Raw genomic sequence first — 15,851 nt, 5'->3', positions numbered from 1 at the left:
CCCTTGAGCAGCACTGGGCAACAGTGGAGAGGAAAATCTCCCTTTAACGGAAGAAAAAATCAGCGGAACCAGACTCAGGGTGGCGGCCATCTGCCTTGACCGGTTGGGGTGAGTGGACAGTAGAGTGAGAACAGGTAGTAGACAAAAACAAGCAACGGACAGGACACCATCAGGGACAATGTCAGTAGCTTCCAGGTGCAACTAGCTTCAACCAGAAGTACCTGGAAGAAGGATAGAAGACGCAAGGGAGAAAGGGAGAGAAATAAAAAGATAGAGAGAGACACAGCTCATGTGCATGGGAGAGAAATAAAAGGAAAACTTTTCTTTTAAAACACATAGTTTTACTTGATCAGAAAGTATACCGTAGTAACCAGAGTGAAATGGCTGCTTGGACTTGATGATTTGTGCTATGAGTGTGAGAGCTCATGGATCTGTTAGTTTTTTATGAGCACATCTTTAATGAGATCGTCCATAAGCATTATTCCTACATGATCTACAGTGTGTGCTCTCACTGTCATTGAGTGTTTGGAGAATATCACAATATTAGCACCACTGTGTTGTGTGCTCTTAAGCCTTTTAAAAGTCCTCCTCCCTACTCCTAACAGTTTTTCCACCTAAGGAGCTTTTTTAAGGGTTAAGATGCTTTGTGAATAATTTTTATCTTTACTGGTCTTAAAATCTTAGCTATAAGTGGAAATTCTTAGAAAATGTCATAATTCCAAGAACTTTCCTAGAATGTTAACACCAGCTTTGTGAATAGGGCCCCTGATGTCTCTACAAAGAGACTCTGCAAAAACAGCAGAAATCAATCTGGTGCATTTCTACAAAACCTCCACAGGATGGCTGTATTGAACAACAACCTGAAATCTATGGTTCCCGAAGTGCTCATAGACCCACTTGTAGACCTACTACAAGTAAGGTTTATCTCATAAGATGTACAAATATGAGCATGATTTGGGACATCACACATATTTTTGAAGGTATTTTCAGTCTAATAAGCAACTTAAATTGCAGATTTAAAACTTCCAGCACACAAACAATGTGAATGGACATTATAATGATGTCCATTTTAGGCACTTGCACACTTTCAATATGAACAACATTTACACATTCATAGATGCAGGATTTTTCAAGAACAGTGTGTTTAATTATTATTATTATTATTATTATTATTATTATTGTTATTATTATTATTATTATTTTGCCAGATTTGTCTGGGGAAAGCCCTGGGAGACAATTATTATTATATATAATTTTAAATGTCTTTACCCATGAGTTGAAGGTAGCTCTACCTCGGGACTGGATTGTCACTTGCCAAAAAAATAAGTTTAGCTACCCGAATCCACTCGTAAAATCAGTGCAATAATCCATAATCCAGAGTATCCCTGTAGAAGTGTATCCATGTTAAATTATGTTTTAACCAATCATTAAGTCCTTCAATCAGTATTGCCGACTGTGGAAACACAAAGGTGATCAGGTTTTTCATTAATTTTATAATCTGATAACATTTAGGCAGCAGGCCTACATCCCAGAGCTTAAATATCTGTTCCGAATTTATTCTGTCATGTGTTGCGTGACTTAAAAGCACTTGATCTGTTTTAAAACACCAAAGCAGAAAATGTATACTGTAGTTAACATTAAAGCCACTGACAGGTGAAGTGAATTGAAACTGATTATTAATTTGTTACAGCGATTTAACATTTTCTGAGGAGGAGATGGCACAAAGATGCACTATGGACGAGAAGAGAAGACCCCTTTCAGAGGTCTTGTGGAGTCCTCAGCAGCTCTTAACTGATTGGTAGAGCTACAAAATATTTGGTTTCATTGCTGTGGCTGATTCTGCACTGTGTCTAATTACCTCTACATTATAGTATAAACACACACAAACAGAATATCACAAATACTCCAAATGGAGTGATTCTGCACTCACCACTCACACTTCACCTTTTGCAACAGATGGATGAGAGAAGATTCTCTAGAGTTGGATAAAGACACAGTGAAGCTCGGCACTGGGAATTTCAGTCAACAGTTTATTTTCAGTATGTATTTTTAACAAGTCAGGTTTGATTTGCATAGTCATGAAGGGAGCATGAGCAACATGGTCACAAACACAAACAACAACATTTAGAGGAAAGTGGATCCAGGAAACCAGGGGTTGCAGATATGTTTTGTTATGTGAGTAGGTTTTTGTATTGAATAGAGTGCTGACAGGAAGCAAAGTATCGTATAGTTCATCAACTATAAAATGCTATAATTTGTGTCAGTGAGCTTTGACAGCTAAAGATAAAATGTGCAGATATGAATTTATTAACTGGTTTAAGATAGAATTACATTTATGGCTAGAGGACGTAAAAACAATTATTGTTAAAATGCAGGACTGCAGGAAGAAAATATGGAGAGCTCAGTGTTTGCCTGCGCTTGTATTTCAAATCTCTAGCTAGTTAGCCTAAAAGATAATCCCTTTCAGGAGTTATAAGAAGCAGTTTAGTAGACATTTAATATACTAATAACACGCCCACGTCACAAAAACGTATTAATCACTGCAGTAATTATTCAGTGGAAGACTCTGTTTGCTTAGTGAAATCCAGGTGGTGACTCTTTATGGCCAGGTATTGTAGTTTGGCATCACTAACAATAATATTAAGTGGTTTAACCTTGTGTCATAATGTTTCTGTTTCATCACACCTTCCCCCCGCCCCTGTAATAAAGTATTTATTCATTTATTTTTTGCTGAATTAAAGTGGTTTGATCTTTTGATCTGTGTGGAATGTGGGAAGCAGAGCACAGACGTCAGACTCGTGGCGTGGCAGTGTCGTTCAGCCATTAGGAATACAGAAGTAGTATAGAGTAATATCATATAGACAATTTAGCACTGCAACCCCATTAATACAGTGGTAGACAGTCATATAGTATGTTTTAGTGTAAGTGTACTACATGAATTGTATGTCATAATAATTGTGTTGTAACAACAGCAGACGTGAGACTCTCGGGCTGGCAGTATGAGTTTCAGCCGCTCTGGCAGTAAGAGCAGGACTAACTCTTAAAAAATCTTGGTGGTCAATCAGAGCTCCAGACACGTTTGATTTTAGTGAAAAAGGTCACAGTAACATTGATACTATCTGTAAATACTACTCACTATAGCTGTGTCTGGGAGTGAATTGAAGAATGTGTGTTTATGTAAATTCTTTTACACATCTTTTAGGTTTTTTTTATGTAAACTTACACATAACTTTTTTTATTTTAGCTCATTATTGAATGTACTGCAGATAAAACTTGCAATGATTAAAATTCTGAACTCTTTATCTATGTAGTCAAACTAGTAGCAAATCTAACAATCTAACAATTATCAGCATTGTTTTAACACAGGAAACTGTAGTCATATCTTAATTACATAAGATTAATTAAGATTAATTTCAATCAACACTCTGATTATGCAGTCAAAATGCAGTAAGTGCATGTTCAATGTATCTGCAGCTTCCACTAGGGGGCAATACTTTTGCATTCACCACTAGATGACAGTCTTACTGTATTTACTGTGCTGTACTGCGCCACTTAGAAAACCAGTCTACAGTGTACAGGAGATACTCAGTACTGCAGCAATCACTGCAAGCAGCAGGATGATTTCACAACACTCGTGAAGTTCAGGACAGAGACAGTTAAAGCACGTCAGAATGTGTCAGAGACACAATAAAAGAGAAAGCAATAGTCACATTAAATAAAAGTTACAGTAACTATTTTCTCTTTTGGTGATTTTATAATCTGGTATATAACTACACCTTGACTGCTCAGGTCACAGCATTTTTTCTGTCACACATAAACTGTATACATAAACTGTTCTGGCCTTCCTTCAAATTAAATATCACTCATGCACCCTGCTCACATGCCTGCGTACGGTTTACTGAGCTTTGTCAGCACTTTTGCTCCTGGTAAAATTTATATTTGTGGTGCAAATCACAGGTTAGAAAGAATCTCCTGAAACTACAAGACGGGGTCCAACATAAAGCATAAAGTCTAGGTTAGGAATCGCAGATAAAATGGGCACCAAACGATGGGAACTGTGGCCACAAAGTTGCATCACAATCCCTATATGAAACCATCTATTTGTTATGTTATGTCAGGGCTAAAGTTATGGGGGAAGAAAGGTACACAAAGAGACAGATCCACAATATTGCTTTTCCCTACAGGAAGACTTTGAATGTGCATTTGTATCCTCTTTACAGAGGGATCTGCACATGACTTGTTAAACGAGGAAGTTTAAGTTCAAGTGTATGTATTTGTGTGTGTGTGTGTGTGTGTGTGTGTGTGAGTTTATGTAGTTGTGTGCGCGTGTGTCTGTGTGAGTAGGGTCCTTCTTTATATCCATAACATTCATAATTTTACAACACAACAAGAATACTGTATCACTTCTGACACTGCACAAATAATAGCAGCTATTGCACTTTTCCAAAGTACTTTAAAAAGTACATCATATACTACACAAGTCACTACCTCAGCTGCATGAACATGGATCGGTCTTGATCCCATTTACACCCAGCTGTAAAATTCACTTTAAAATAGAGCAAAAACTAAAACTTTCTAGTGAGGAACATTTTAAACATTGCACTGTTTCATGCTTCTTAGATTCTTACATTGTACTATATTTGTATACTGATTGAAATCTGAATGCCTGAATCAATCCAGGAGGCAGACTGAGACGCATCTATCCAGTTGGTATTCAAGTAAATCCACATCTCTTCATTCAAGTCAATCATTACAACATGGAGTCATCTCAGTGCTTAACAATATACAGTGTTATGTTATGTTATGTTATGTTATGTTATGTTATGTTATTAAGTGTGTAAAACTTACACAATAGTGCTAATAATGTTATACTAAATACAGAGGAATACGCCACATTAGAAAAGAAGAGACTGGTTGTCAAATAGCATTAGATTTCAGTTAGGCTCTTTGAGATGGTCTGTTTCCCTAAAGAGACATATTAGACTATTAGGTGTAGTCTCGTGAGCAGCCAAAATCACGTTCACTTTAACTTACTATATGTATTTCTAGTCTGATAACATGAGTGTAGTTCAAATTGCAAACTAGCATTATCAGAAATTTACTGTTGAAATGCCCTCAGTCGTTAGACGTGAGAGGTGTTTTCTAATGCAGCTTGGAACTCTTGGCTCTTCTTGATGTGCCATCAGCTCAGGGATTTAACATGCCAAGTGTAAATGGGATCTAAAATAGATTGATCCATTGTAGATAAATCTGTCTAATGTAGATGCATGACCCTACAGTCGATACATTAGTCCAGCTGAGATACATTAGTACAGTGTAGATACATACATCAGTACAATGAACAGTGCCTTGGACAGACAGAGTTGCCATCGCAGCCAGTCCAGACACATCTATAAAGTGCCTTATAACAGGATATTGCATAATCTGATGTCTGTCTTATTGCTTCCACTGAAAGCAAGAAGGGAAATGCACTCCAGCATTAGAGCGCAACAGGCTGACAGGAGAGAACAGCTAGAAAAATATGGTAAAATCTTCCCATAGAGCTCTGTTCCAGTGAGACAACATATAGTCAGACAATGCTAAAACCATTTCGACACAATGCTATTGTCAGGTGCTCAGTCAAACATGACATTACATTATTTGTGTTGGCTTATGTTAACTCTTGTGGTAAATTATAAAAGAATGATGACGATGTGAAGTCTTTCCCCACGATGCAGCCAATCTGAACAGTGGTAAAGTGCTGTACTGTTTGTATGCAATACAAGTGTGTCACACTCTGGTATCAAAGTGGCTCTTTGATATGTGAGTACACGTGTAGGCGGATACGTATGTGCCTATGTTTGTGAGTTGCTCACAGCTGTCATAGTTATTCAAGCTATGTATGGGGGTGTGGCGGGTTCATGTCGGCCAGCTACGCAGAAATGACCTCGTAGCTGGAGCAGGTTCTAGTTTCCAGAGACCATGAAGTAGAATAACCTGTTCAATTTTCCTATTTTTTCCTATTCTTACGCAAAATGTGATCTCTTCTTATGTGGAACACACTGTTTTTATTACTCCTAACAACTCATAGCTCCCTCCAATCTCTTAAACAATCTGAGTGCTAGGACATCAAAAACTAAAAACATAATAATACACAATAATAAGAAAAAGTTATTAACAAAACGTTGTTGGATATAGCCCCATCAAGTTGTTGTTGGCCAATCTGAAGTCTGAACTCAATAAAACACCAAAAGTTTAGTCTGGAAAGTTACAAAGGAAAGAGATCAAGAAATGAGCAATTGATCTATTGATATATATCATTTTGCTGTGACATTATCACATTGAATGTAGTTTTTTAAAAGAGTTAAACTGTGCTTTTGGATAATATTTAACATATATTTCCTGACAGAGACTTTGCTTTTTTTTGCAGTGATTTGTTTCAGTGCAGTGCTGCCTCTATTACTGAGACTATCTTAGTACAATTGCAAATGCCAGAGTGTTTTTTTACAGTCAGAGGACATGTGTGTTGGAAGATAACCAGCAAAGTCTTTACACAGAAGTACAGAAATGTGGAAGCGAATTCATATCTGGAAAACTGTACAGATACGTTGCTCTTTCCACCGTAGCGTGGGCTTTTCAATTGCATGATTATATGCTAAAAGTTGGAACAAGCTGTCTTTCACCCTTTCTTTCCTCCTGCAAGCCGTGACTCTTAAAGAGTCATCAGTAATCACCTTGACCTTAATGGATTAAAAGAAATTGTAGCAGTGTTGGGAGGTGCTTATTGAGCATTGACGTAGCTTCAGTTGGCTAAGGTTGATGTGAACATCCAAATTAAACAATACAGAGACACACAAATATGTTCCTGTACTGTGGTGCTAGACACCATATACTTACATGAAGTTATATAAAAGGCGCACATGCTAAAAATGCATTGGTTATTAGTCATAAGCAGCATGATTAATTCCATTCCTTTCTATAGGGAGCTGGGTAGTCAGGGGATTGTCTTTGATGAGGGATAGGGTAGTTTTTTATACATTTTCTGTGTTTTTATCCTCCCACTAGCAGAGGGAGCAGAAGCGGAACAGGCACCTGTGTTTCATCTAAAGCAAAACAATAAAACCTGTGCAGGACAGGATCCTTCAGCCACCTAAGGAAGCCCAGTTGTCTGCCATAGCTAGAGAGTAGTTGATCGGAATCACCGCAGAATACCAGAATACCACAGTGTGTCAAACCTGGACCCATCAGGAAACATGAAAGCTGAAGTTCAGGTTGACATGGTCAGGGATCAAGGTCAATGGGTAGGTCATAGTTTCAAAGACTACTACTAGAAAACCAACATTTTTGTGCTGTTATTCTGTTCATGGCAGTTAGATTTTGGCAATTCATCATGGCATCAGTGTGTGTTTTGGTGTTGGTCAGATTTACTTGGGTCCAAGTTTGACTGCGTTGTGGATTACACTACACGCACAAGACAGTCACGAGACTGCTTGGAGCATTAGTTAAATGTTGATATTTGTCTACACAAAATGAAGAAACAATGGAGTCTGCGACGTCCAAACCTCTTTCTCTTAGGTGATATAGGTAACTTGTGGTTATAGAGGTTTCAAATAAAACATAATTGGGGACTTAGGTAACAAGATGATGATATGGAAATCAGATATAGAAAATTGAAGGCAAAGACACTTTCCTTGAGTCTGAACTGTAGAGTAAGTGTTAGATTCAGCAAGATGTAATGCAGAATTCAATAATGGGATATTAGAACTTAACTGTGAAACAAGTGGGCTGCCATGTAGGTGAGAATGATCCAGGCCTATGCACTTTACACACTTCTCAGAATCTCAAGCATGATTTAAAATAGACATTTACATGTTGTATTAATCAGCCACTAGTAAAATAAAACAGTCCACTGATAACAGCATTTTCTCTGAGCATGTACATTTGTCTAACATATATACAAACATACAGACATACTTAGCATTTTGCTCATGCCTTTGGTGTCCCTTTGTTGTCAGCTTTGGCTCCTGAAAGCCCGTTTTCTGTGTTGTCATTCCCTGAGGAGCTCACCAGGCACTCTTTACTGGAGGGGACAGAGAAGCCAAAGGTTAAGATTTACACCCACGACTAGAGAACCTCAAATAAAACAATTTGATACTTCATGCCACCCTCACGATTATCAATAACATTTTCTATATTGTATACTGTATGTATCATAGATATGTATGATACAACTCTTTTGCTATTTAGAGTTGTAACATTGTCCTGATGCCATTGCCTTTTCTGATTGTTCTTTATTTGCTACAGTTTACACAGAACAAAAACAAACAAACATTGTTTTTATGATGGTGCAAAGCAGTAAAAAAATGTTCATTAAGTTTTTCAATAAAAATGCTTTTCTGGTGTTTTTAATCTGTAAACAATCAAAGTCGACAGGTATTATCAAATCAAACAAATCAAATCAAATTATTATATTTTTAGAAAGATTATTGAAGGTCATTTTGCTCCCCTCTGCGTCTGTCTCGTTTGTGACAGAAATAAGAGGCTGTGTGTTCACACAGGAAGGGCATCACTGAGCTATTTTAATCTTTGGGCAAACAACTGTAGCATTTTACTGGGAATATAAGTACATTTACAAATGCTTTTAAATTATTTATTAATAGTCATATTTCAGTTTAATTAGCCCCATTGTTGCAGTCCACAATGTTTTCTGTCAATATTACTATTGATTATTGTTATAAATTCAGTTTGATGACTCACACAGAAACACACACACACACAAGAACATTAAATCAATTGATTTGTTTATGAAATAAGTAGTTAAGTAGTAGCACGATTGATTAACACATCTAGGTCTCCCAGTGCTTTGATAAAAGCACTTTAAGTGCTAACATCTTGGCATTTGTAAACAATTTTGGGATGACCCTGATCTGGATACTTGAGAATCTCTATAATCAAGTATGTTTACCCTCAGCCTCCTCATTACCATAGTTCATGATCTACTCACTTCTTCTCATCATCCTTCCGCAGGAAGTGAACAACCAAGGCCTTTATCACCATGACAATAATAACTAAGCCAATGACTCCACCCAGTGCTGAGACAATGATGACTGTCAAGGTGTTGTCAACCTCCTTCACTGTAATCGTGGGAGAGAGGGAAAGATATTGTGAGGGAGAAAGTTAAGAGTAAGAGGATGATGGAAAACAAGTAGATATGTCTTAATAGAGTCTGTTTTTGTGTGGCAGGTACATGCAGATTAATCACATACTTTGATCAACCACAATAAGAGTGAAGATAGCGCTGTGGTTGCGGTTCTTCTCTTTGGGGTTCCTGGCGAAACAGATGTACTCTCCTGCATCCTCAAAAGTGATGTTCCAAAGCAGGATGGAGATGTTGTTGCTCTTTGAGGAGCCGACAAACTCCACACGTTCATGGTACACGTGGACCCTGGGCTCCACGCCCTCCATTGGAATCTCGGCCTCGCATAGCTACAGTACACACACACACACACACACACACACATACTTACATTTAGCAGGTACACGTACAGGAACTCAGGTATTTCTCGGTGCTAAAACTGATTTGATAAATGCAACATCAGCGTGGCTGTGTGTACATTGTACCTTGAGCATGGTTCCGTTGTCATTATATTGCCAGTTGAAGTACAGGTTTTTGATGCCAATACACGAGGAGTAGGTACAGGGGAGCAGAACTGTGGATCCATTCATTGCTTCAACTGAAGACACTTTACCTGTAGAGACCTCCAGTCCACCAACACTCCACACACCTGAACCAAGAGGGAAATGAAAAGAAAACACATATAACATTAAAAAAAGAGTTAACTAGACACTGCTTTCCCATTTTTGGATTTAGGACTAATAAAAAGGAATAAGTTGGCACAAGTTGTTCAGCCAGTTTCACAGAGTTGGATGTTGTTGCCTTCAGTTTCTTTCATCAAAGTCTTCTAGTTAGTTAATGTTATATTGGTGCTACTTTGCAAAATAGAGTGACCTAAGCTATTATTCCAGTAAATCCATGCTCTTATTCAGAGCCAAACAATAGCTCCATTAGACCAATTGACTCTCACCATCCCTATTCATAGCTTTTTTAAAGTCTCACTGTAACTACACAGTACCAGTGATTGTGGAGTGTGATGAAGCAGAGCGGAAATGTGGAAAACATGTTGAATAGAACTGAATTATAATATTGGACACTGAACGTACTATATGTGCCTTGTAAATAAAATTCCATAACTCGTACGTAACTGGCTATAAAGCCTCAAAAACCTGAATATAGAGAGACGGACACTGAACACATGCTTTAACCAAATAATTTCACTTGTCCTGCAGTGCAAGTAAAACAGACCAGAGTGGACTGAGAGTTAAATGAAAGTGTCTCAGAGGCAGTGTGACTGAGATGCTCTCAGATTTAAACCAAAACAAATACAGTTCATTACAGTATATTAATGCTCGCAGTGACATTGTTGTGTGATGCTGAAAAACACAGTAAGTGTTTCCTTCTCTGAAGAGACAGATCATCTTCTGTCAGTATTTGTACCTTGATGGACGAGTTGTGTTGGTTTTGCAATGACAGCTCCGGTGTCCCTCACACACACGGGAGCTATTTATAAATCCTCCCCAACCTGCTTAAGATCACATTGCACTTGGACATGGTGCAAATAGTGTTACAGTACATGTGTGCCTATGTGTCTGTGGAGGACTTACATCTATGTAAGAATTTCACGCCACCTTCTTTGCAGCTCTGTGTTTGCAAAACATTGGATTCCCACGAGTCATTTTGGACATTTTGGGTGTTAAATGCTTGGGGCACAGGGAAAGTAGGTGTTAGTGCAGTTTGCCCAGTGTGTTGTACTAACATAAAAGTCATGATCACTCATTGGCTGGGGATGACTAGTCGCTCACGTGGCCACCTAAGTCCTCGCTAAGTCAGTATACGGGTATTTGGTGATCAACAGGGAAATAATTGTTAGCAATTAACTGAACATGAACTGTTTCTGACTTTTTTCTAGTAACTATATGGAGCATCTTGAATTGAATATGTCCTTATACATCATCATAAGAGTTTGGCGGTGCTTTTGTTTTTTTGTTGAATCAGCTTATCTGTCTCCTCAGTCTCACCCCTTCCTCATGTCTTCTAACATGTGATATTTTTACCTCTCCTCTGTAGTCATCTTGAGTCATCTCCTCTACTTTCAGAAACATCTCAGGCCATTTGTGTCCTGCTTGTTCTGTTCTGTTTCTGACTTTGCTCTATTTTGGACTGGACTCTTGCTTTATTATTTATTTATTTATTTATTTATTTTTGCAGCACTTGGGACATTGTCTCCCTTTTTTCTCAATCGTTCGATCTTACCTTTTTGTCTCAGGCCTTGTTCCTCATAGACACTAGTCTGGGACAGTGGTGGAATCAGTGACTGCTTAGAGCTTTATAACATTCCTTGTAGCTCGTCTGAATCTTTGGGCTGCCTTTTAAACTCTGTGCTAAGTACAATAATGAATCATCTTTTACCCTCTATGCATACTTAATGGTGCAGTGCCGGTGAGCACAGTGAGCAACATTTGTAATCATGAAAGAAAAGAAGTACAAATTAAAGAGAGCATCTCCATTCTAAATGGTGCATGCAGTGGAAGCATGATGATATTTAACATATCTAAGAGGAGTGTCCCCCATGCCCAGAAATAGATATCACACCTCCCTCGTTTTACACCTCTGCTCTCTACTATCCTTTTCCCCTCCACCCGCTTTCTCTTCGTTACTCTTCTTATATCTTATATATATATATATATGTATATAACACCCACAAATTCACATGTTGTAGTAATATAGGATGTTGCTAGTTATGTATGGTTGTCTTTCTATGTGTGTGTGTGTGTTCATGCAGTACACACACGTGTGCGTGTGTACATGGATAATAGTAGGGTATGTATGATATTTTTAGCTCCACTATCAAATATCTCTGTCCCATTTGGGAAACATCAATATCTGAATCACTGATAAGAGGGATAGCAACTAACTGTGTGTGTGTGTGTGTGTGTGTGTGTGTGTGTGTGTGTGTGTGTAGGAGTGTGTGTGTGCACGTCCTTCACTCACTCTCAAGGTGAGATGTTTTTTTCTGTTTAAGTAGGCCAGAGATTGAAGGGTTAATGTATTTCCAAGTGAACCCATAGAGAACCAACTGAGGACACTATTACCTCTATGAGAGCAGAAGAGAGATGATGGGAAGTGTGAGAGAGAAGGTAGGAGGAGAGTAGAGGAGAGAGATAAATGGAGGAGAACATGTGTATGGGAGGAGGTACAGGGTGTATGATGTGATGAAAGGGGTCACTAGGGAAGGACACATGGATGGATAGGGGGAGGTAAAGGGAGTGAGATGCCCTCTCCAAGGTGAATAAGTGACAGCGGAGCAGAGAATCACCACAGAGGCTACGTAAGTCAATCAACTAGCTGTGAGTGTTGCTGGAGAAGGTGGGGTCATGTTTATACCACACACTCATCTACTGTACAGATGCAGACTTATCTGATAGCCAAAAACAAACAAGTAATAATACATGGTTTAATTACTACATGTACATACCATGTGTTTACTCTTCGAGTTTTGGGAAGCACTGGTGTCGGGTCTACACCGAGGAGCCATTAATTGGTGAATTTGAGGCTGGTAACTCTAAAGAACATATCTTCTGCAGCACAGGTAACTCTTGGTCTTTCGTTTCTCCACCCGTTTCATCATTGGGCGGGATATTTTTTGCAACAGCAGTTGAAAATAGTAATTGATCAGTGTTTGCTGTATACCAACACGACACATTACTACACATTGTTTAACTTTGGAGAGGGCACACATGTTAAATGAAAACCATTCCAGGTGATTAAAGCTGGTTAAGATGCATATAATTAATCACATGCACTGCTGTCATTACGGCAAACAGCGACAACTTTGACAAATCTAAAATATGACACTGAGTTTAATACCTTTTTTTCATACTACACAATTCATTATTTCATTATTTTCAGTGTATGTGTGTGGAAATAAACCAGAAAAAAAAAAAACACTGACAGTAGTGTTTGATTCTCACTGTGAACTGATAATAATTACTGTAACTAAACAGAGTTTATTATTCCTTCATATTTTCAATATACCTACACTAATAAAAGTTAAGCTACTTATGAATACAGACACAGTGTTTAGCTGTGTCTAACCCTGTTACAAGAACAGAAGTTGTGTTTTTCAATATAGATTTCATATTTACAGGTAATACCACACCAAGATCAACTGGAAAGTTTGAAATTATATTATTATTATTGCATGTATAGTATTTTATTAACTGACATTTCAACACTACTAAGCGCTACTAACATTGTAGCTTATTGGCTATACAGTCTTTACCACCAAATATATTTTCTATATCATTCAGTGACAGTTGCATAAACCAGATTTTGCTTTATTTAGGCCTTTGTGTTTGTGTTTGTTTGTGTATTGTTATGCATTATTAAATGCTATTTAATTTAGTTTTATACAACTTATTTCCTCTGTTTTGTTAATGTTGTGCTTGGACAATATGAACAATAAAAGCAAAATGTTTGTGAATTAAAAAAGGATGTATAATTGAATGATAAAGAGTAGAAGCCTGTTTTTTTTTCTGTTGAGTTTTTACTGCTGGACAGGAGGATGGGAGTTTGGGAGGGCTCAACAGTGACCTGTGATGGAGTTTCTAAACAACTGTAGGCTAGGATGAACTGTTGTGTGTGTGGAGGGGGCACTATTGGGCACAACAACAATATCAGGAAGTGTATGAGGAAAAGAACAGATCATCACTGCACCACTACGTCACTACCAGTAATAGTACGACCACATATATGCAGAGACGTGTACGTAAACCAACACGTTTTTGTTCACCCAAATGTGTTGTTTTCTATATTCTTTTTTGTTTTTACTAATTTCCCTGTAAATACTGTATCCCAGTCATTCTAAGTATTTGCATAAAGACTCACAAACTATTCAACCATCCAACTCAGGAACCAAATATCTGGCTTTTTAAAATTCACATTAGCCCAAGATTAGATGTTAATGACCTTGATGCCCCGAGCAACCATCAAACATCACCTGTGACATCACTGCATGTTTTAGCTTTTAGGTTTGGTAAGAGAACGATGAGGCTGGAGAAGCAGCGAGCAGCCGATGCTGGTATGGAGTAATAGAAAACAGGTATGGATTTGCTGTGATAGCCGTGAACCACCCACCCAGATTGGCATTAAAGACACTGAAGCAAAAGGAGTAAAGAAGGTGCAGAGAGCATAGAAACAAGTTTCAACAAACATGATAAACAGATTGCCCCAGCCACAAGCAGCCATGAAAGTGCTCCACACTAGAAGTGCGATGTTCTGGTGTGATGTCGGGATATGGTGGAAAAGTGTGAAATGACAAGCCAGCTGAAGAAATCGAGAGAAGTATAACTCACCGAGCAGCAGCGCAACTGCCAGACCAGCATGAAGTAGATCCCCTGATCTCAGTCGACCAGAGACACTCGAACTGGTGCTGTCCACTGACGCCATGATACCCCCTGTCTGTCAGTCTGTGTTCTTGTCTGTCTCTCTTTATGTACAGCACAGATTCTTTTTTTCAAGTCCGTACCCCCGTCTCCTGGTCTGGTCAACCTGAGCTGAGTGTGGTCTATACAAATGTGTGTGTGTCTATGTGTTTTGTATGTGTCTAGTGCAAGGCGGGACACTGAGCTGTGCTAAGTCTGAAGTCCTACTCTCAGTCCCTCCCTCTTCTCTCCTCCTCTGCACTCTGTCCCAGGAATGAACAGGGTAAGGCAGCAGAAAAAGAGGAGGATAGATTCCTTTAGGGAGCTCTCTCCCATCCAGCTGTTTCCTGCACTGCACTCCAGCAGCCCAGGAAAGCAGAGAAAAAGACAGACCGGTATGCAGCAACTGAATGGAGACTACAAGCGCTCTGTCTCTCTGCCTTGCTCCCTTGCTGTCCTCTGTCGCTCTCTCTGGCAGACTCAGTGGTGATTATCCAACAAAGCAGAGTGTGAGGCAAAAGGCAGAGAGGAGACGTGAGGCAGAGCGGTAGCGGCACAGCAGCGTAGTGTCAAACAGCTCCACTACTCCAGCAGCAGCAGCAGCAGCAACAGCCAAGGAAGCAGGCTGGCCAACAAACCCCACAGCGGGAGACATACAGTAGGTTGAAATGGGGGGGGGGGGGGGAGAGGAGAGCACACAAGAGGCACCACAGAGGGATGCTGGACCAGAGCCAGCAGCCAGGCAGCAGAAACAAAAAGCAAGTGTCTCCCCAGCCGTCACAGGGAGGTACTGCAGAGGTAGAGGTGAAGAGAGAGTGAGGGAGCGAAGGAGGGAATAGAGTGCAACGGGGAGGGAGGGTGATAATTGCTGCCACATGCACGCACACACACACACACACACACACACACACACACACACACACACACACACACACACACACACACACACACACACAAACCCAGCACAGCTGAGTCAGCCTTGCTCAAGAGGGTCTCAGAGTCAGACACAGGCTGGATGCTTTACCCACACACCATTTCCTGACTTAACCGTGTCCTTTACTCCTGTGTCCACTTTGATGCTCTGTGTTTTCAGGCTAATGCACTCATCCTGTCTACTGATGCCTAATCTATTAATGTCTGATCTTGTCCACTGGCAAGTTTTCCATCAAATGACTTTTGTTTTATGAGCCTCTTTTCCTTTGGCTTTTTTTTAAATTAAAGGATACACTGTAGAGACACACAGGGGCAGCGAGGGGTGCTTCAACCTTCAAACAGCACACCTATCATCATTCTCAGCTCCCCAGCAGCATGAAGGATCACAGGGATCCACA

The 15,851-nt window shown here is 39.4% G+C and overlaps 1 protein-coding gene across 1 annotated transcript; it reads right to left on the bottom strand.

Moving 5' to 3' along the window:
• Window positions 1-2,025: 2,025 nt before the first annotated feature.
• On the bottom strand, window positions 2,026-15,103 carry scn4ba (sodium channel, voltage-gated, type IV, beta a). Its single transcript, XM_026341040.1, has 5 exons — window positions 14,452-15,103; window positions 9,601-9,764; window positions 9,246-9,465; window positions 8,984-9,113; window positions 2,026-8,059 (listed from the first exon to the last, which is right to left on the bottom strand). The coding sequence occupies exons 1-5, from the start codon at window positions 14,543-14,545 to the stop codon at window positions 7,966-7,968; spliced, it is 702 nt and encodes a 233-aa protein (XP_026196825.1). The 5' UTR covers window positions 14,546-15,103; the 3' UTR covers window positions 2,026-7,965.
• Window positions 15,104-15,851: the final 748 nt, after the last annotated feature.

The sequence above is a fragment of the Anabas testudineus genome, chromosome 13 (genome assembly GCF_900324465.2).
Source record: "Anabas testudineus chromosome 13, fAnaTes1.2, whole genome shotgun sequence".
In the NCBI taxonomy this organism is placed as follows: Eukaryota; Metazoa; Chordata; class Actinopteri; order Anabantiformes; family Anabantidae; genus Anabas; species Anabas testudineus.
This window is presented reverse-complemented; position numbering and strand designations above follow the sequence as displayed.

Excerpts from the sequence above, each read along its gene's own strand:
- scn4ba (XM_026341040.1), bottom strand. The coding sequence starts at position 14,545 with ATGGCGTCAGTGGACAGCACCAGTTCGAGTGTCTCTGGTCGACTGAGA. Across the intron at positions 9,765-14,451 it reads GGCAGTTGCGCTGCTGCTCG|GTGTGTGGAGTGTTGGTGGA; the intron begins GTGAGTTATACT and ends CTCTTGGTTCAG. Across the intron at positions 9,466-9,600 it reads ACAACGGAACCATGCTCAAG|CTATGCGAGGCCGAGATTCC; the intron begins GTACAATGTACA and ends TGTGTACTGTAG.